Below are 17,038 nucleotides of genomic sequence, written 5' to 3' on the forward strand. Positions count from 1 at the left end.
GAAAACACGGCAAGTCGGCAACCCACCCCTGGTGGTGTATGCTCGAACTTACAATAATTTTCTGCCACCACCTTTTTCAGCATCCCAAAGCGCGTCGCTGGCAAGGGAATATCGGTGACTGACGCGAACCATGCCTGAACTATGCAATAAGCGTCCACAGTTCCAAGCATTGAGGCCCATCCCATGTAACATCTGGCTCTGCCTTTAATCATCGCCACTACCCAAACTCTTCAGGTAGACTTCCGCAGGCGTGTATTTCACCATGCGAAATGCACGGTCACAACGGCCACAAATCGGCACGGACAGGCGATCTGCCAACCCACCCCCACGGAAGCTCAGCCCGACATTTGAGGTCACGCTCAAATTAAAGCAAACGGTAGTAACAACTAGCGATGTGACCGAAGCGCGCACAACCGTGGGCCCCCACATGTAGGGGTTTCACCAGCACCCAACACAATAGGAAAACGGTGCAACGGCCTATAAATTAATTCCAAATAAATGTATCGTCAACCTAGATTTCAGTTTCAGATCAGTTAAATCTGCACCCTCATAAAAACGTTTTGTTCCCAAAACAAACTTTCCTAACACTTCAACACATTTTATAGGTTACGATTCTTTTGCGTTTTGGGAGGCCAGGAACTCGTTATATTTCTTTTCTTGTGCCTGGTAGAGCTTCAGGAGCTTCTTCAACTGACCTTTGCTGACTTCCTTTCCCTCCTTGTCGTGAGTCGGCATACCCTGTGGGAAAGAGACCAAGGTTGAGACATCTAAACCTGACGAACCCCAACAGCATGGCAGACGTAACGAAAAGGTCGCCATTACTCATCAAGCTCATCATCGTCACGCATATAAAAAGCCAACAGGTAACGGCGCATTGCTTGGATGATGGTAACACCAATCGCAAGACACTGATTTCCAGACCCATAGCAACAAAACACGGTTTAACAAAATCTGAGAATGCACAGAGCAGATGCAGCGCAGTACAGTGATCACGTCAAATACGCCATGCCCATTAGATCCCTTCAGTTCGCTCGCTTCTCACCTTGTCATCCCACTGAGAGTACTTGTCGGTGTCGTTTCTGAACATCTGGTGGGGCGGCACTCGGCGCTGCGCCTCCCGCTCTGCCTCGACCCTCATCTGCTCCAGGCGGCGCCGCTCCTTCTCCAGCCGCTTCAGCTGCTCCTGACGGGCCTTCTCCTCGCGCTCCTTGAGAAGCGCCTCGCGGCCTACCAACTTCAGCACCACCTCGCCTGGAGAGGGGGGGGGGGGCGTAAGTGGCGGAGGCTACAGGAATTTGAAAACCGCAAGTGACATACCAAGTCGCTGCGGGCAAACTGGAGGCCTCCTGTCTCGTCTCAGAACCAGCTATTATTGCAGCACAGTAATTAAACAGACATATGGCACATGTGGCAATCAGAAGCTTGCTGAATTCAGTCAAGCTCTTTTGATCCTCTACTTTCAGCACTCCTCTTCTTACGTGGACCGTTATTCAACCATGAACCAATCCTACCACAATTACCACCACATCTCCTTCCACCTGTACATCACCATCCTTCTCTTCCTTCCCTCTCCCTCTCACCGTCTCTATCCTCCAGCCCAGCCTGATCCCCAGCTCGGTAAGTTTTCCTTCCCCTCACCGCTCTCACCGTCTCTGTCCTCCAGCCTGACCCCGAGCTCCGTGAGTTCCCCTCCCCCTCCCTCGTTTCCCCTCTCCCTTCACTCACCATCTCTGTCCTCCAGCCTGACCCTCAGCTCTGTGAGGTCCCCTCTCCCTCTCCCCCCATTCACCGTCTCTGTCCTCCAGTCTGACCCCAGCTCTATAAGACCCCTCCCCCTCTCCCCTTACCCCTTTCTCACCATCCCTTTCCTCCAGCCTGATCCCCAGCTCGGTGAGGTCCTACCCCTCCCCCTCTCACCGTCTCTGTCCTCCAGTCTGACGCCGAGCTCTGTAAGGTCCCCTCTCCCTCCTCTCCCCTTTCTCTCACCGTCTCTGTCCTCAAGCCTGACGCCGAGTTCGGTGAGATCCTCTGTCCCTCCCCTAGTCTCATCATATCTATCCTCCAGCCTGACGCCCGGCTCTATAAGTCCCCCTCTCCCCTCTCACCGTCTCTGTCCTCCAGTCTGACGCCCAGTTCTGTGAGATCCTCGTCCCGCACCCGGTCACACTCCTGCAGCACAGCGGGCACCTGGTGCTCTCGGGCAGTCTGACGCACCCGCTCGCGGAACTTGCCCAGCACGGTGAGGTAAGGCATCACCAGCGACTCCACCTGGGCAGTGGAGCATGTTCGGGTCAGTATGGGCCGGGGTATGGTCCATGCGGAAGGTGGGTGCAATGGGGTACGGTCAGCGATTCCACGTCCAGATTATTGGGGTGCGGTCGGATATGAGCTGCTACAGTTACTAATCAAGCTATGCTCAGTTACTGCAGACCAGCCACCATCAACATGGAACAGTCATCAAGTACGGCATCAACAGGAACTTCACCTGGCCGGCGGAGCGCCGCGGGAGTTGTCGGGTGTGATATCTTTGGTATGGAATGTGTCTGTATGTACCCGTTTAATTGAACTAACGGCACAATAGTACAATTATATGAAAGACGTTGCTATCATGCAAAACGAACAGCTTTACGAAAACATCAACGAAACAAAACATCGATCTCATCGCAGTCCCTTATCTCCCTCTCCCCCACTCACATCAGTGGTGGTGTCGCCCTCCAGCGGGAACCCGATGGCCGGTCCGCCGGCTGGGATGGCGCCGAACACCTTCAGCATGCGCGTGACGTACTGGGCGGCGTCGGCGAGCAGTTGTCGGTTGGCCACGCCGCCGGCCGTCCGCGACTCGTCCACATACGTGTTACAGGCAGACACCAGGTCACGCAGGGCCTCCAGGCAGGAGCGTGTGTCGATGTTATCTGTTGGAGGTCGTAGGAAGAGTCAAGGTGGGTGTAAGGAGACAGCGGAGCGAGAATGGAGTGACGAGGAGGAACTGAGACACATCGACACTACATAGAGGATACTGCTGCTGAGACATTATACAATTTATCAACAAACACCTCGTCAACAATACGTCCTATGTACAACAAATGATTTCCCTACATCTCTTATCCAGTGTCCTGATTTTCGTGAATTTGGGTGGAAACCCACACCTTAACGGATTCTCTTTGTGACGTCCCGGAAAGCCAAACGACGTCCCTGACAGATAAAAGTCGACAGGTATATCGAACACCAAAAGCAAGCTAACAAAAAGAAATATCACCTCTGTAGCCTAAAAACACGGCTATGCAGAATGACAATAAATATATCATAAGTCCTCACAAACCCACTCTTACACTCAACTTCCCTTTCCTACACCGCTGGCCACCTACAACGCGGTTTTTTCGTTTTCTGTGCGTCAGATATGGATAGTTTTTTTCCTTTACCATGTGAAGGTAATCGCTGCCATATGAAGGAGAAAAGATGTCGGAATAGAGGGATCTGAGGACGTCGTTTTCCACTTTTCAGTTTTAGTAACTGTGCAGTGTATAGATAACAATTAATCATGCGAATATATTGCTTCGACATTTCTCTATAAGCATGCAACATACCTTTTGTATCCAATTACTGTAACATATTTAATTATTTTTCCCTTCAGACGGTCACAGTAACGGGGTAGCGCTGTTCCTGGGACATGCCCTTCAAAAGTAGTTAATTTTGCATACGTTGATAGTGGTTGGGGTAAAAGTTAAGTGTTTATCTGTTTGAATTAAAATAAAGTTACCGAATTTCAACAATATTAATTCAAGTATGTCGTCCTTGGCTTAAAAATACACGCAATGTTGGGGACGTCGATTGACCTTGTTATTCCCAATTAATCGACGTCGGTACAAAACTGAAAAGTGCACAATGATTTCACATTTTTTCCAGCCAAGAAAAATTCAGCGTCCACCTTGGAGTTTTCTTAATTGAATTTCATAACAGGAAGCTATGGAAATTAATTTTCCGAACTGTTTTCCACCTCTTTGTTTGGTCGTCTGTTTTTTTTACGCCAGTCCTCTTGCTCGATATAATATCTCTCTTATGACGTCAATGTTTACATTTAGTGATAGCCGCTGGCTTTTGGGCTGATTTTTGTTGAAGCATATTTGTTGTTGACTGTTGTGTACGATCATGGACAAGAACTAGACATCTTCAAAGTGTTGTTTTGGTGTTTGTGGTGAATGCTTGAATTTTGTATTTTACTAGGGGTAAACTGGCATTAGGTACTTTGTGTCTATATATGATCATTTGAGGTGCCTTGAGGTGCTATTAGTCAATATTGCCAGTGAAAATCGCTAATTTTAAGACATTTAGGTAAGGGATCTTCAGTGGCTTAGGCTCCGCACCGATATCGACGTCCTTTTGAAATAGCGACATCCTTGCGGCTTCAATCACACTCTCCGAAAAATCAATTTCAGGACACTGCTCTTATCTCCCAATAATTTATCTGCTAACCCCACACCAGTGAGCAGCTTCTCGAGCGCCACCTACCGCACAGCGCCTCGTGGACGTCGGTGCGGATCTGGCTGAGTGTAGCGTTCAGAGCCAACTCCCGGTCACCCCACTTCTGGAAAAAGTCCACCCCGGTCGGCGCAGTGCGCAGCACCGACTTCACGTACAGGAAAAACTCCTGCGAAGAAAAGACACCATAAATAATAATAATAAGAGGCAGCCCTCAATTCCAAACTGAATAAAGAAGAAGGTAAAAACCAACAAATGCGCGAAGGTCGTAGACATATGTAAACAAATGCGTCAAACATGAACATTAAACACAAGTTTAAAGCTTCCGTTGGTGTACGCATTTCGCCTGACCTCCATTACATTCAACTTCCAACCACCTAAACTATCTCCGACCAACTCACATTGACGGCCTTCTCGAAGTTTTTGGCGACGTCCATGGTCTGTTCGCTGTAGTCGAGCGTGTCCTTCCAGGCGTGCATGAGAAAAACGAGCCGCAGCTGGCGCGCCGAGTGTCGCTTCAGCGCCTCCTTGATGGTGACAAAATTCTTCAGCGACTTGGACATCTTGCAGCCGGCGATGGTGAGGTGGCCAGAGTGTAGGAAGTAGCGTACCCAATTGTCGTTGTTGAAGTACGCCTGTGAAAGGTCAGTATCGTCAGGTACTGCCGCGCAAAAATGTAATAGCTAAGAAAGCTTATAATTTGAAAGAAATGGTCAGTACAGAATAATTCTACGGTACGCTGAAACCATGAGTCATCATTGGTAGACGCCTAGCAAGACTGGCTACAACTCGATCGCACAGAATGAGTATTTTATTGAACTGAATATATTCTGAACATTTTGTTCTCTCACCGAAGTCTTCTCTCTATCCAGTCAAACCCAGTACACCACTCACGCCCCCTCTCGGTCCCACGCCGTACCTCAGCCTGCGCCAGCTCGTTGTCGTGGTGCGGGAACTTGAGGTCGTATCCGCCCGTGTGGATGTCCATGCTGGCGCCCACTATAGCCGACGCCATGACGGAGCACTCGATGTGCCAGCCGGGCCGGCCGGCGCCCCACGGCGACGGCCAGCTCGGTTCGCCCGCCTTGGACGCCTTCCACAGCGCAAAGTCGTTTGGCGAGCGCTTCTCCTTCAGACGGTCCTCCGAGACGCTCAGGTCACCTGGGGAGGGGGAGGGGAGGTCAGGGATAAAACTCAGGTCACCTGCGGGGTCAGGGGTCAGCTCTGGTCACCTTTGAGGTCAAAGGTAAGGTAAGATTATCTGCGGGTTAGCTCAGGTCACTTTTGAGTCAGAAATCACGACGCTCAAGTCACCTGTGGGATCAGAGGTCAGCTCAGGTCACCTGCCCTCTAGGACGCTCCTCCAGTACGTACCCTCGCCCTCCTGCAGCGCAGCGCTGTCTCCGTACGCCTCGGGTACCAGTTTGGCGTAGTGGTGGTTCTCGGCCGCGTCAAACTTTCCCACGTCAAAGTACACCGAGCCCTGCGACTCGTACGCCATTCCGTTGTCGATGATTTTCTGGATGTAGTCGACGATTTCGGGCACGTACTCGCTGACACGGGTAACCACGTTGGCCGGCAGCACCTGGCGCGATGGGGGGGGGGGGGGGGTGACGGGAGAGGTGGTCAGAGGAGGACGCAGGATTTAAACTTGAGATGAATACTTGTAGGTGTCATGATTTATCGCACACAGTTATTATACAACAGTCATAAATAATATTTTACGCTGACAACTTAACGTTTAAGGCGTCATTCGACACTGTAGTCATCTGAGCCTCGTATAGCCGACTTTTTGTTAGAGTAGCAAAACACGTTCACATCTTTTAACACAGAAGATGGGCAGAACAGCGAAACCCCTTTACCACATTCACGGTTGTTACACTACTGCCGGTCTTACGTTGAGCGCCTCCATGTCGGCGTGGAACTCTCCCTCCCAGTGGCGCGGCAGATCGGCGAAGATGGAGTTGTCGGTGACGGTGTGACCGAGCCGGCGGTCCAGCCACTCGGCCAGAGGGTCACTGGCCTCCGAGAGCAGCAGCTGGGGAAAACGGGGGCAACCGTTACCATAGGAACAGCGAGTCACTGGCCTCAGAGAGCAGCAGCTGGGGGAATGGGAAGAGGTAGTATAGAAACAGCGGACCATCGGTCTCAGACAGCAGCAGCTGGGGAACGGGGACAGCGGTTACCATAGGAACAGCGAGTCACTGGCCTCAGAGGGCAGCAGCTGGGGGAACGTGAAGAGGTAGTATAGAAACAGAGGGTCACCTGGCTTCAGAGAGTAGCAGCTGGGGAGAAGGGATATAATAGAAACGGCAGGTCATAGCCTCAGCCGCAGATGCGGAGACGGGGACAGCCACTGTCATAGAAACAAACACCAAGAGCTTCCAAGTTACTTGGTATGGCATGAGAAGAATATATTGTATCTCATCATAGTACCTTACTCAGCTCCCGCGTCACATGCTCCATCAATGACTGACCTACTGGACTACCAATTATAACCTCCACACAAATGTCAACCAACCATTCAACTGTCACAATTGTGTAACGAGCTGTCAAGCCCAATGAATCATTTCAGTTCACCTTTTAGCAATCATTTGACAGCCAAAATATCACTCCCTGCCACAGCCGGGCCCGGGTCATGTACGTTGTAATCATCCTGCTCCAGGGTGTTCCACCACACCTAGCCTTCCCCACAATTCCGAGCGACTGACCCCCGTCTCACCTGTCTCGCCTCAGCCAGGTCTCCGCCCTGTTTGACAGCAGCCTCCACCTTGTCGATGGCCGCCGTGAGCCTGTCCACCAGGCGGCGCTGCATGTCGCGCTTGTCGGCGTCTCGCTCAGCGGCAGCCTTCTCGGCGTATATCTGAGCGTGGGAGAAAGGGTGGTGTGAAACTGTCAGAACATTCAAATGCAAGTTATAGCAATATGGACTGTGGAAAGAGTGGACTTTATTCGTTGTACCTATGCAACTTCCACGTGCACCAAGACAACCGAATAAGGTTCTTCGTCCGAAGTACAGGTAAAAAACCCGACGAAAATATATGCACCAAAGTAACAAAGGTAGAGCTACACTTGAGCTGAATAACTGAATCACAGATAAACCAGTATAACGCCTTTTGGGGCAACTCACGGAGCGAGCGAGAGGGTGAGCCTTGCACGTGCAAAATTGCGAGGGGGTACCTCCAACTGAGTTGTGCATGGCACCCTACTAACCGGTCTCTAGCGATGTGCCAAATTTGAGCACAATCGGCCCAGCCGTTCTCGAGATCTGGAAGCGGCACCCTGCACGTGCGCACGTGCAGAATGGGTCCCAACTGATTTGTGCACGCACGGCACCCTACTAACTGGTCCCCAACCGTCTACCAAATTTGAGCGCCATCGGTCCAGCCGTTCTCAAGATCTGGAAACGACCCCTGCACGTGCGCACGTGCAGCAGCACCCCAACTCGAGCACATAGATATGCATTGCCTAGTAGGTGCCTACCTAAATGCCAACTTTCAGTGCAATCGGCCAAGTATTCACCGAGATATTGCAACTATTACAAAACTGACACCTCTTCGTTTTGCACGTGGCACGTGCATAAGGGGTCACCCACATGGATCGGGAATAGTCTAATACTTGGTAGAAGGAATGAAGCTACCCTAAAAAATTACCGCATGTAAATCGGTCAAGTGGTTGCTGAGATATAAGCGTCGCAAAATCGTGACCACGGCCGGCCGCTCATACTAAAAAAATCCGTTATTCTACGCAAGACTCCGCTCGCTTGGCTCGCTCCGTAATCATGTTGGACAATTCAGCATTTTATGCAGCACTAAGATCCCCGCCCACTCAACACCACACAGATGATTATGTCCACTGGATAGTAGCTAGTGACTAAGCATTGAACCTCCATTCCTCCCCCAACACTCCCCACCTTGAGCGCCTCGGAGCAGTCGTCCACCATCTGTTTGAGGTCGCCGGTGCGCTCGGCGTACTGGGCCAGCAGGTGCTGGTGGCGCGCGCGCCGGATGATCTTGTCGTCCACATCCGTCACGTTCATGACGTAGGTGACGTCGTAGCCGAAGTAGTCGGTCATGACGCGACGCAGGATATCGAACGAGATGTACGACCTAGGGTGGAGGGATACACACAAATTCAATGATGTGACACGCGAATAGATATGGTGTATAAGCAACGTCTTACCTATAAAAGGTCACTGTTGTATGCAATTTGTCAAAATGTCATAACTTGGGTGCCAATTAGAATTTTGAAATACAGAGTCAAGCAGTATAATCATTGAATGGTTATCATAATCGGACACAAATCAAAAATATTTTACTGCGATCCCCGCATACCTATATTAAATCGTAGGTGTCCAATCCTACGATTAATATTTCGTAACGACTAGCTAGGCTCCGGTTTTTCAGCGTACCGTCAACTGGCCTGTTTATGTACCGTGCAGTCCAGTGAGCTGATTTCATGTGGCCCATGTCCTAAGACATGTTTACCATGGCCAGTGTCCAGTGGACCAACCTTACGGCTCGAGTAACCGCTAACCAGTGAGCCGATCTCACGTCCCAGTCCAGTGAGCTGACCTGGCGCGCCCTGGACTGACTTGGCGTGCCCTCTTTATTTAGTGGACTGACCTGTCATGCCCTCTTCATCTGGCGGACTGACCTGGCGCGCCCCGCGCCAGTACTGACCTGGCGTGTCCCATGTGCGAGGCGTCGTAGACGGTGGGCCCGCAGCTGTACCAGAGCACCCGGCGGCCAGCCTGCGGCACAAACAGTTCCTTGCGCCGGCTCAGGCTGTTGAACAGGTGCAGCTGAGGGGTGGCAGTGCCCTCTGGCGGCGCCCACTGCGGCTGCTCTCGGCGCGCCATCTGTCCGAGACACACGGCACTTTCAGTTGCTCAGTCAGACGCCAGGCAAAACGACAAACAAATGCCAGATTCTTGAAGCAATGGTATCAGCGACAATCTTAGAGGTGATAAGCAACAGCTTTTATGGATGCATAGTGGGCAACTCATAGTGTTGTCAATCACACCAAGGCACCAGTAAATCCGGTGAAACACAGAATTATCAGAAAATCAGTCATCTCAAATTCACAGATACAGACCGTGTATCTGTGAATACACACCAATTTTTACAACACACCTAAAATACACTTTACAATTTTACATCATAAACCTCAAAGGATGCCACTAAAAAGCTAACTATTGACCTGAAGTGAAACCTCCTAGTCAAACTTATGAAAAATGAAACTGAGTTATTGCAATGCAAACTGTAAGTCTACAGCAGAAACAGTACCTACAACACCAGACTGCAAGACTGTAGTAGAGGAAGTTACAGGACACAGTTGGAACGCAACATAAAAATACATAGACCGGCCATTCACCACATCTTGAGCTATGCTATGCTGGCATGCATGAATGTACAACCACAGTAATCAAATATCCATTAGGCCCCATGTCTGTCAGACACACACCAACTCTCTCATTCATTTATATTTTTATTCTGCAAGAAGGATCAGTACATCATGAGGTACTGATGCCCTAAGAAGTTTTCAAACAACTGGATCATTTTTTTCTTATGAAGAAGTCATTCATCACATTAATAACAACTAAAAAATGCATCATTTTTTGTGTATGCTATTTATAAATATCTGGATGCTTTAGACAAAGTTCTGATTGAAAACTAAGTGTATAAGGTACAAATAAGATGTGGATAATATGAGTATCAATCAGGTACGATATTTTGAAATGCAAACTGAAAATCACATAAGAGTTCTCTGAAAACAAACCCTTCAATGAGCTGAATTAATTCAAATGTTAGTGAAGCTTTGGAGAAGAGAAACGATGGTAGCTGAATATCAAAATGAGGCAGAGGTTAGGGCACAATTTATTGCAGAAACTTTCGCATACATTCAGTCCAAAATACAAGAAAGCAGAAGCATTAAGTCATACACAATGCGATTAGTGAGGAGACTTTGAATGACAGGACATGTTACACTGTAACAGACAGAAAGGAACAATTAACTAGGGATATCCAAATGCATGAATTCAAGCAAGCATTCATGCTCTATAGTTTTGATAGTTCCCTGATTAAGATAACTCACATTTGCCAAAAATCCTTTTCTTTTCTTCCTCGCTCTGGATATAAATCTGACTTGCTTGAAGAATGGATATTGCTGTTGAGTCAAAGCGACCCAGCAATGTACACTAACTACTTTGCTACTTCTTGAGAATACACTCATTCATATGACTGTTTGTAATTCATTTGCCTGAAATGATTGCAAGATGCTTTTCAATTACATCTACAGGAAAACCAGTACCTATCCATTGTGTATGCTTTATTGAGTTTAGAAAGAGCAGCAAAAATAATATGGTACGTTTGTAAGATGGGAAATTGTGAGTGCAATTGAGTGCAATCATTTTTTTTTTGCTTCTGGTTCATAAGCACTTCTGAGTTCTGAACACAACAGCTCAACAAAATCAGCATTACCTTACCTTACCTTACCTTACCTTACGGTGTTCGGGCATAATAAAGGCCAACTCGGCCTGGAGGTCCCGTTCTAACCGAGCTCCTGTCCCTTTTGCCATTTGTTAATCCGTGTCTGGTATATGATACCAGTGATGGCCCCAGTGGGCATCGAGTCTCGCCTTGAACGAGTCCACGGTGGGGGCACTGACCACTTGAGCAGGTAGGCCGTTCCAGTCGTTCACGGCCCTGACTGCGAATGCAGCTCTCCTCAGTCTGCTGACCGCCTCTGGCTTGCGGAGCTTGTGTGGGTGACCTCGTGTAACGGCACCCGTGGCGGGGCAGAAGAGATCCGTGACTTCAACATCAACCCCTCCATGGAACATCTGGTAGGTGAATATCATGTCGCCCCGTTTGCGTCGGTAGTACAGCGATGGAAGTTTCAGAGCCCTGAGCCTCTCTTGGTAGGGCAGGTGGCGAAGGTTGGCCACCATGCGCGTAGCTCTGCGCTGTACCCTCTCCACCAGCTTCTGGTCCGCCCTGTTGAAAGGGCCCCACACGAGGTTGCCGTACTCGAGGTGCGGGCGCACCAGGGACTTGTAAAGCAGCGGCAGCGTGCACTCGTTTATCAGCACGAATGAGCGACGAATCACAGCGAGAATCTGGTTGGCCTTGGCTACGGCTGCTGAAGCATGTTGTCTGAACTTCAGCTCGTCATCGACTTGCACGCCCAGATCCTTCTCCACCCGCACGACGCTCATCTCAGAGTCTCTCATCACATACTGCTTTGCTGGGTTGTTTCGTCCGAGGTGCATGACCTTACACTTCGCCTCATTGAAGGGGAGTTGCCAGGCGTCCGCCCAGTTGACCAGAGCCTCGAGGTCAGACTGGAGGCTAGACGCAGCGAGAGTAGAGGCTACCGTGGAGTACAGCTTCGTGTCGTCCGCGAACATCGTCAGCGAGGAACCAACAACCTCAGGCATGTCATTAATGAAAATCAAGAACAGTAGTGGACCCAGGACCGAGCCTTGGGGTACCCCGCTGACCACCTCCGACCAATCAGATGACTGACCATTTATCACTACCTGCTGTCTCCTGGCTCTCAGGAAAGCCCCGATCCATGTGATCAGCTTGCCGCTCACCCCGTGACTCCTGAGTTTATAGAGGAGTCGTTGGTGAGGAACGGAGTCGAAAGCCTTCTGGAAGTCCAGGTACATTACATCGACAGGCTTATGATTCTCTAGGGCCCTGCTCCAGTCATCAAGCACTTTGACCAGCTGGGTGCTGCAGGAGCGCTTTGGCCGGAAGCCATGCTGGCAGTCTGCCCACAGGTGGTTCTCTGAGAAGTGCTGATAGATTGTGTCTCTGATGAGGGATTCCAGTATTTTACAGACAACAGAGGTAAGGCTGACCGGCCGATAGTTGCCAGGGTCCTGTCTGTTCCCTTTCTTAAATATAGGTACTATCCTCCCCAGTGTCCAGTCCCGAGGAACCATGCCCAAGTCCAGAGATCTCCGGAAAAGTAGCGAAAGAGGTCGGCTCAGAGCGCGGTGTGCCTCCCGTAACACCTTTGGGTGTATGTTATCTGGTCCAGGAGCACTGGACGGGTTGAGGACCTGTAACTTTTGTTCAATGGCCTCCGGTGTGATTCGGATATCGGTTACCTCTGGAGTAGTGCTGGCGCTGGCAAGGGTTGGAATGTCTGCGAGCCGTTCTTGTGTAAAAACACTGCCAAACTGCGCATTTAGAATGTCAGCCTTCTCCTTATCATCACTCATCAGATCTCCTGAGCCATTTCGAAGATCCCCTATACCTGTCTTTGTTTTAAGTCTCGAGTTAGTATACCTCCAGAAGGCCTTCGGATTCTCTTTCAAATCGGTAGCCAATCACAACCAAAACCTATCTCAAACCATACATATACCAGATCACTATATTCTTATTTAGCTTAGCATGCAAAAAAGGACAATTGTTTCTGTAAAAATAGCTGTACACCAAAACAAGCAGATGCTTTCCTGAGCTCTTTGACTGCACCTTTATTTATCTGACAGGCTTTTAGAAAGGAGCCAAGCCATATCATTTTATACAATAGAATGAAAAGAAGAAACAAGCTAGCATGCAAGTTGCAATAAACACATCATTATCTTGAATTCAATAGACTGCGTTAATTTATTCCAAACCCGACATTGCCAAAATAACATAAGAGTGCCTAAGAGAGCAAACATCTCAAAACATCACAAAAAGACAGAGTGTTGAAAGCTGAACTTAGCTCATGTCAATAGTGTCTGACTTGTCTGATAACATGGCATTAGAGGCTTGTCTGATAACATGGCAATAGAGGACCAAGCTCTTATACGTACTAATCACAAATTTCACTCCGCTACTAGAGAAATCCAGGGTGAATGGTGAAAACAGGGTGCTGAAGGGCATATCTATTCATGTGACAACTAAGAGGTTCTTCCCATGTCTTTGCCTTTCACACGCTAATAAGTAATAGTCTTGTGCTCTAAGCAAGTGAATTTCAAGACCCTTGATCAAATCACCCCAGGCACCCTGTTTATACCAACCAGTATCCACCAAATCCAGCACAGCTTGAAAGGTTTCTCGCAGAAAGATTAGGTAGGTACTAGGTAGGGTACCTTCCAAATCAATATAAATTAGTAATTACCTTGGGTATTGAATACCAATACAAATAAATTGAAATACAAGCCAATACAAATGAATAGCCACAGCACCAAACTGAAACTAAAAACAGACCGTGCTGCTAACAACAGCACACAGGCAAAAGCCTTTCTCAAGTTTTAATAAAAGTTATTCGCAGCAACGCAGGGTGAATCATTAACTGAGGGCAGTTTTACCAACAGAAAATAGGCGCCTGCCAGATTTTTTTGCCTAAAAACCACTTCACATAAGAAGCGTAAACAGTAAATGTAAAGCCCTATCCACTTACATGCCCATCGAATATACGCCACAAATGTGAAGCGGTCTTTAAGCAAACAATTCCTGCCGACGGCTATTTTGGTTGGTAAAACTGGCCTCTGCACCATTTTCTTACCCAGCAACATCCATCCAAAAACAATTATCTTACCTAACACAAGAATAATAAGATTAGGTAACTTTAAAGAAGTTCCAAATTCCAACTCAAACTGAACTCTATTGTATGTTCAAATAACTGGAGATATCTGTCTAATTTGAAATCTAATGTAATCACTCATGGGTGATGGGCACATTGGAAGGTAATATATCAGTAAAATATGCTATATTATTACCGTGAAGGGCCTCTCTGTGTGGAACGAAACTCAGAAATGTATGTATAGAGAGATCAGAGAACATAGATATGCATGGAGCTGTGCCCACGATGCAGTAATAGATTACCATTAAAAAAGTAAGAGGATGTCTATGACGTCACAAAATTAAGAAGAGAAAGGAGCAGTAGACAATTTATGCAGTTTCCAAAATTTTCCAAATGCAATATGCTACGCCGAATTTGATGAACTTCTAGCACAGTGTATCATCAATTTGGAATCATTACTATTTTCTAACTGCTTGACACCAACTGAAACCGACAAATCGTTTTATTTGGCAAAATCTATGACATCATCAAAAAAAGTAATGTGTCAAAGCTCTATTGTACACATCACCAGCTTGACTGGTGGTGAATGTGGCGCAACTGATTCAAAAGCAAGCTCGTCTTGGCGCTTGTTACGGTCACGCTGCCAGCGACGCGGGTTCGATTCTTAGGCAAGACAATCATTTAGATTTGCTTCTTACTTCGTCAAACTTCGTAGCAGTTGTTTTCACCCCGCCTCAGCCTCGTAGCAAGAAACTTGTTCTTGAAAACCGTCAGCATCGGTGCAGTGGTCTCGTTGGCGCTCGGTCGGCTCCTGCTCTCTCTGGTGACCTGCGACCTGCGACCTTCCAGGGCCCAGGCCCCGCGGTTCGGAATAACGTAAAAGGTGAGTTTGGACATAAAGGGTGCTTCAGCGTCGAGTCGTTGACCACTTCCTCCGTCCTCTCATACGGCCTTGCCTCCGTCCTCCGACAGGGAGGCGTGCACTCGTAATTTTTTATCCCGCGGCCCACTGGGGGGGGGGGGGGCTATTCATAGCCCCTCCCGTTTTTCTGCAATAACTTCCAAACCGCTTGACTTATCGACGCCAAACTTTCAGTACCTTCGGCTGCATCAATTTGACACATTGTGTCAAAATATGAACTTCGTTGCTACCATAGGTCGGCCGGAAATGACGTCAGAGTGACGTCATGTTCGGCCGATTTCGACGCAAAACATTGAACCACGGCAATCGCTCCCAAGAGCTCAGTTTTTAAGCTAGATCCAATTGCTTTGCATGAAAAGACTCAGAATAGACTGCGCTATCAAACTGCTATCTCGGATTTTCAAAATTTCGATTTTTTATATATAATATAATTCAAAATTTATATTTTTATATTTTTTCAAAAAGTTTTTGACTTTTCGGAAAAAAAACGGAATATAGGAGGTATGTGATAGAACGCATGCTTATGACAAACTCTAGCAAGTTTTAGCTAAAGATCTTCAAAAATGGCCAAGTTATACGCATTATTGCAAAAAATTCACAATTATTGATTTTTCAAATCAAATTTCAGTACGTATTTGACATCGTACACCAATATAAATGGCACCATCGTGTTCCTGAGCTCAAACTGCATCCAACAGACACCTTTTTGTTGAAAAATTTTAACTTCAAAATTTGACCTTTTTTGACCTGAAAGTGACCTGACCTAAGCTAAATTCGACTCAAAATGACTTCGAATGACACAGACGACATCAAATTAGAAATCTATGGCCTAAATGGACCATTAAACATGTGTCACGTGACCGACACATGATATACCTAATATTTCCGTGACCTGTGATGACCTGACCCTGACCTGAAAATCAGAGTACAAGTTTGGTGTACCCTCAGGGTATCTAGAGCATCTGTTCACGAGTGTGTAAACCAAAAATGAGCCTGATCTGACTTGTAAGACGGCGGCCAGAGCCCAAAATGTGAACAAGCCAAAATTCTAATAATTTTTACTTTGACCTGACCTGTGACGTCATCGGTGACCTCGAGTTCAATGAAATTAGGTTTCGCTGAACAGTTGTTCCGTGGCTATCAGACGCCGTTCGAATTTTGACAATCGGCCCAGCAGTTTCGGAGTTAGGAGGGGGGAGGCTATGAAGAGTAGAGCACTTCACGGATAGGCTTTTTAGGATCCGGCCCGGCCCATATCCGGCAAGTCATATCCAGATCCGCCCATTATCCGCCTTTCTTTGAATATCAGAATCCGGCCCACCCATGGCCCGTATTGCAGCCAAACTTCCAAAAAATATCCGTAATAATCCGTTTCACCAATAACTGGTTTCACCCAAAACTGGACTAACAAATTCAATCTAAGGGACCAGACAGCCATACATCTCATAGACCATCATGGTTCCAAAAACCATGCATACATTGCATACATTATCCACTTGAAGACAAGTCTTGTGACAAGTGAGTATCATAAAATGATGCCTATTACTTTAATCAAACCTCTGCTGCCGCTTAACACATAAGTTAATTTTTAACTTCAATGTTGAATGTTAAAATTTTGATCCGTTTTGATCCGGGTTCAACCTTCAATTCCCAAATCCGGCCCGCCCATATCCGTTCTTTTTTAACAAATTTAGAATCCAATCCTATCCGGTCCGCGGATTTATCCGTGGATAACGGATTTATCCGGCCCATGAAGTGCTCTAATGAAGAGCCCCCCCCCCCCCGTAGGGCGTGTTATACGCAGACCCCAGTGGGGCGCGGATTAATTGAGAGGTCTTGGGAGTCTTGGAAGGGAGTGACGGATGTCCTTCCGGTCTAGGCTCGACGCTCGTGATAGGTACTCGGGCGGTGATGGAGTTCGGCTGTCGCCTGTCGGCACCCCCCTCTTGTGACGTCTTAGCTGGCGATGCCGGCTCCGGCATCTGCATGGTTATTGGTTATGGTGTACTCAGTCCAGCCCCAATCTGAGCCTGGAATCCAAGACCAAAACGTGTGATTTCAGGATTCTGCGACCATCGTGGTTTGCTGCGACATGATTATTGAACTCTCACG

The 17,038-nt window shown here is 48.0% G+C and overlaps 1 protein-coding gene across 3 annotated transcripts; it reads right to left on the reverse strand.

Annotated features, from left to right (window-relative positions):
• Positions 1-235: 235 nt before the first annotated feature.
• Positions 236-14,461, reverse strand: LOC122364031 (cysteine--tRNA ligase, cytoplasmic-like). Of its 3 annotated transcripts, XM_043334032.1 has the most exons (14): positions 14,201-14,461; positions 10,573-10,737; positions 9,159-9,337; positions 8,390-8,585; positions 7,199-7,339; positions 6,374-6,514; positions 5,851-6,061; positions 5,396-5,637; positions 4,878-5,111; positions 4,507-4,645; positions 2,695-2,912; positions 2,106-2,268; positions 1,043-1,251; positions 236-738 (listed from the first exon to the last, which is right to left on the reverse strand). In XM_043334032.1, the coding sequence occupies exons 2-14, from the start codon at positions 10,708-10,710 to the stop codon at positions 607-609; spliced, it is 2,343 nt and encodes a 780-aa protein (XP_043189967.1). In that variant the 5' UTR covers positions 10,711-10,737; positions 14,201-14,461; the 3' UTR covers positions 236-606. The 3 variants fall into 3 exon arrangements, with proteins under 3 accessions (XP_043189967.1, XP_043189968.1, XP_043189970.1); XM_043334033.1 differs by lacking the exon at positions 10,573-10,737 and having other exon boundaries at positions 14,201-14,299; XM_043334035.1 differs by lacking the exons at positions 10,573-10,737; positions 14,201-14,461 and adding an exon at positions 13,600-13,609.
• Between the last annotated feature and the right edge of the window lie 2,577 nt (positions 14,462-17,038).

The sequence above is a fragment of the Amphibalanus amphitrite genome, unplaced genomic scaffold (assembly GCF_019059575.1).
Source record: "Amphibalanus amphitrite isolate SeventyFive unplaced genomic scaffold, NRLGWU_Aamphi_draft 000652F_arrow, whole genome shotgun sequence".
Classification (NCBI taxonomy): domain Eukaryota; kingdom Metazoa; phylum Arthropoda; class Thecostraca; order Balanomorpha; family Balanidae; genus Amphibalanus; species Amphibalanus amphitrite.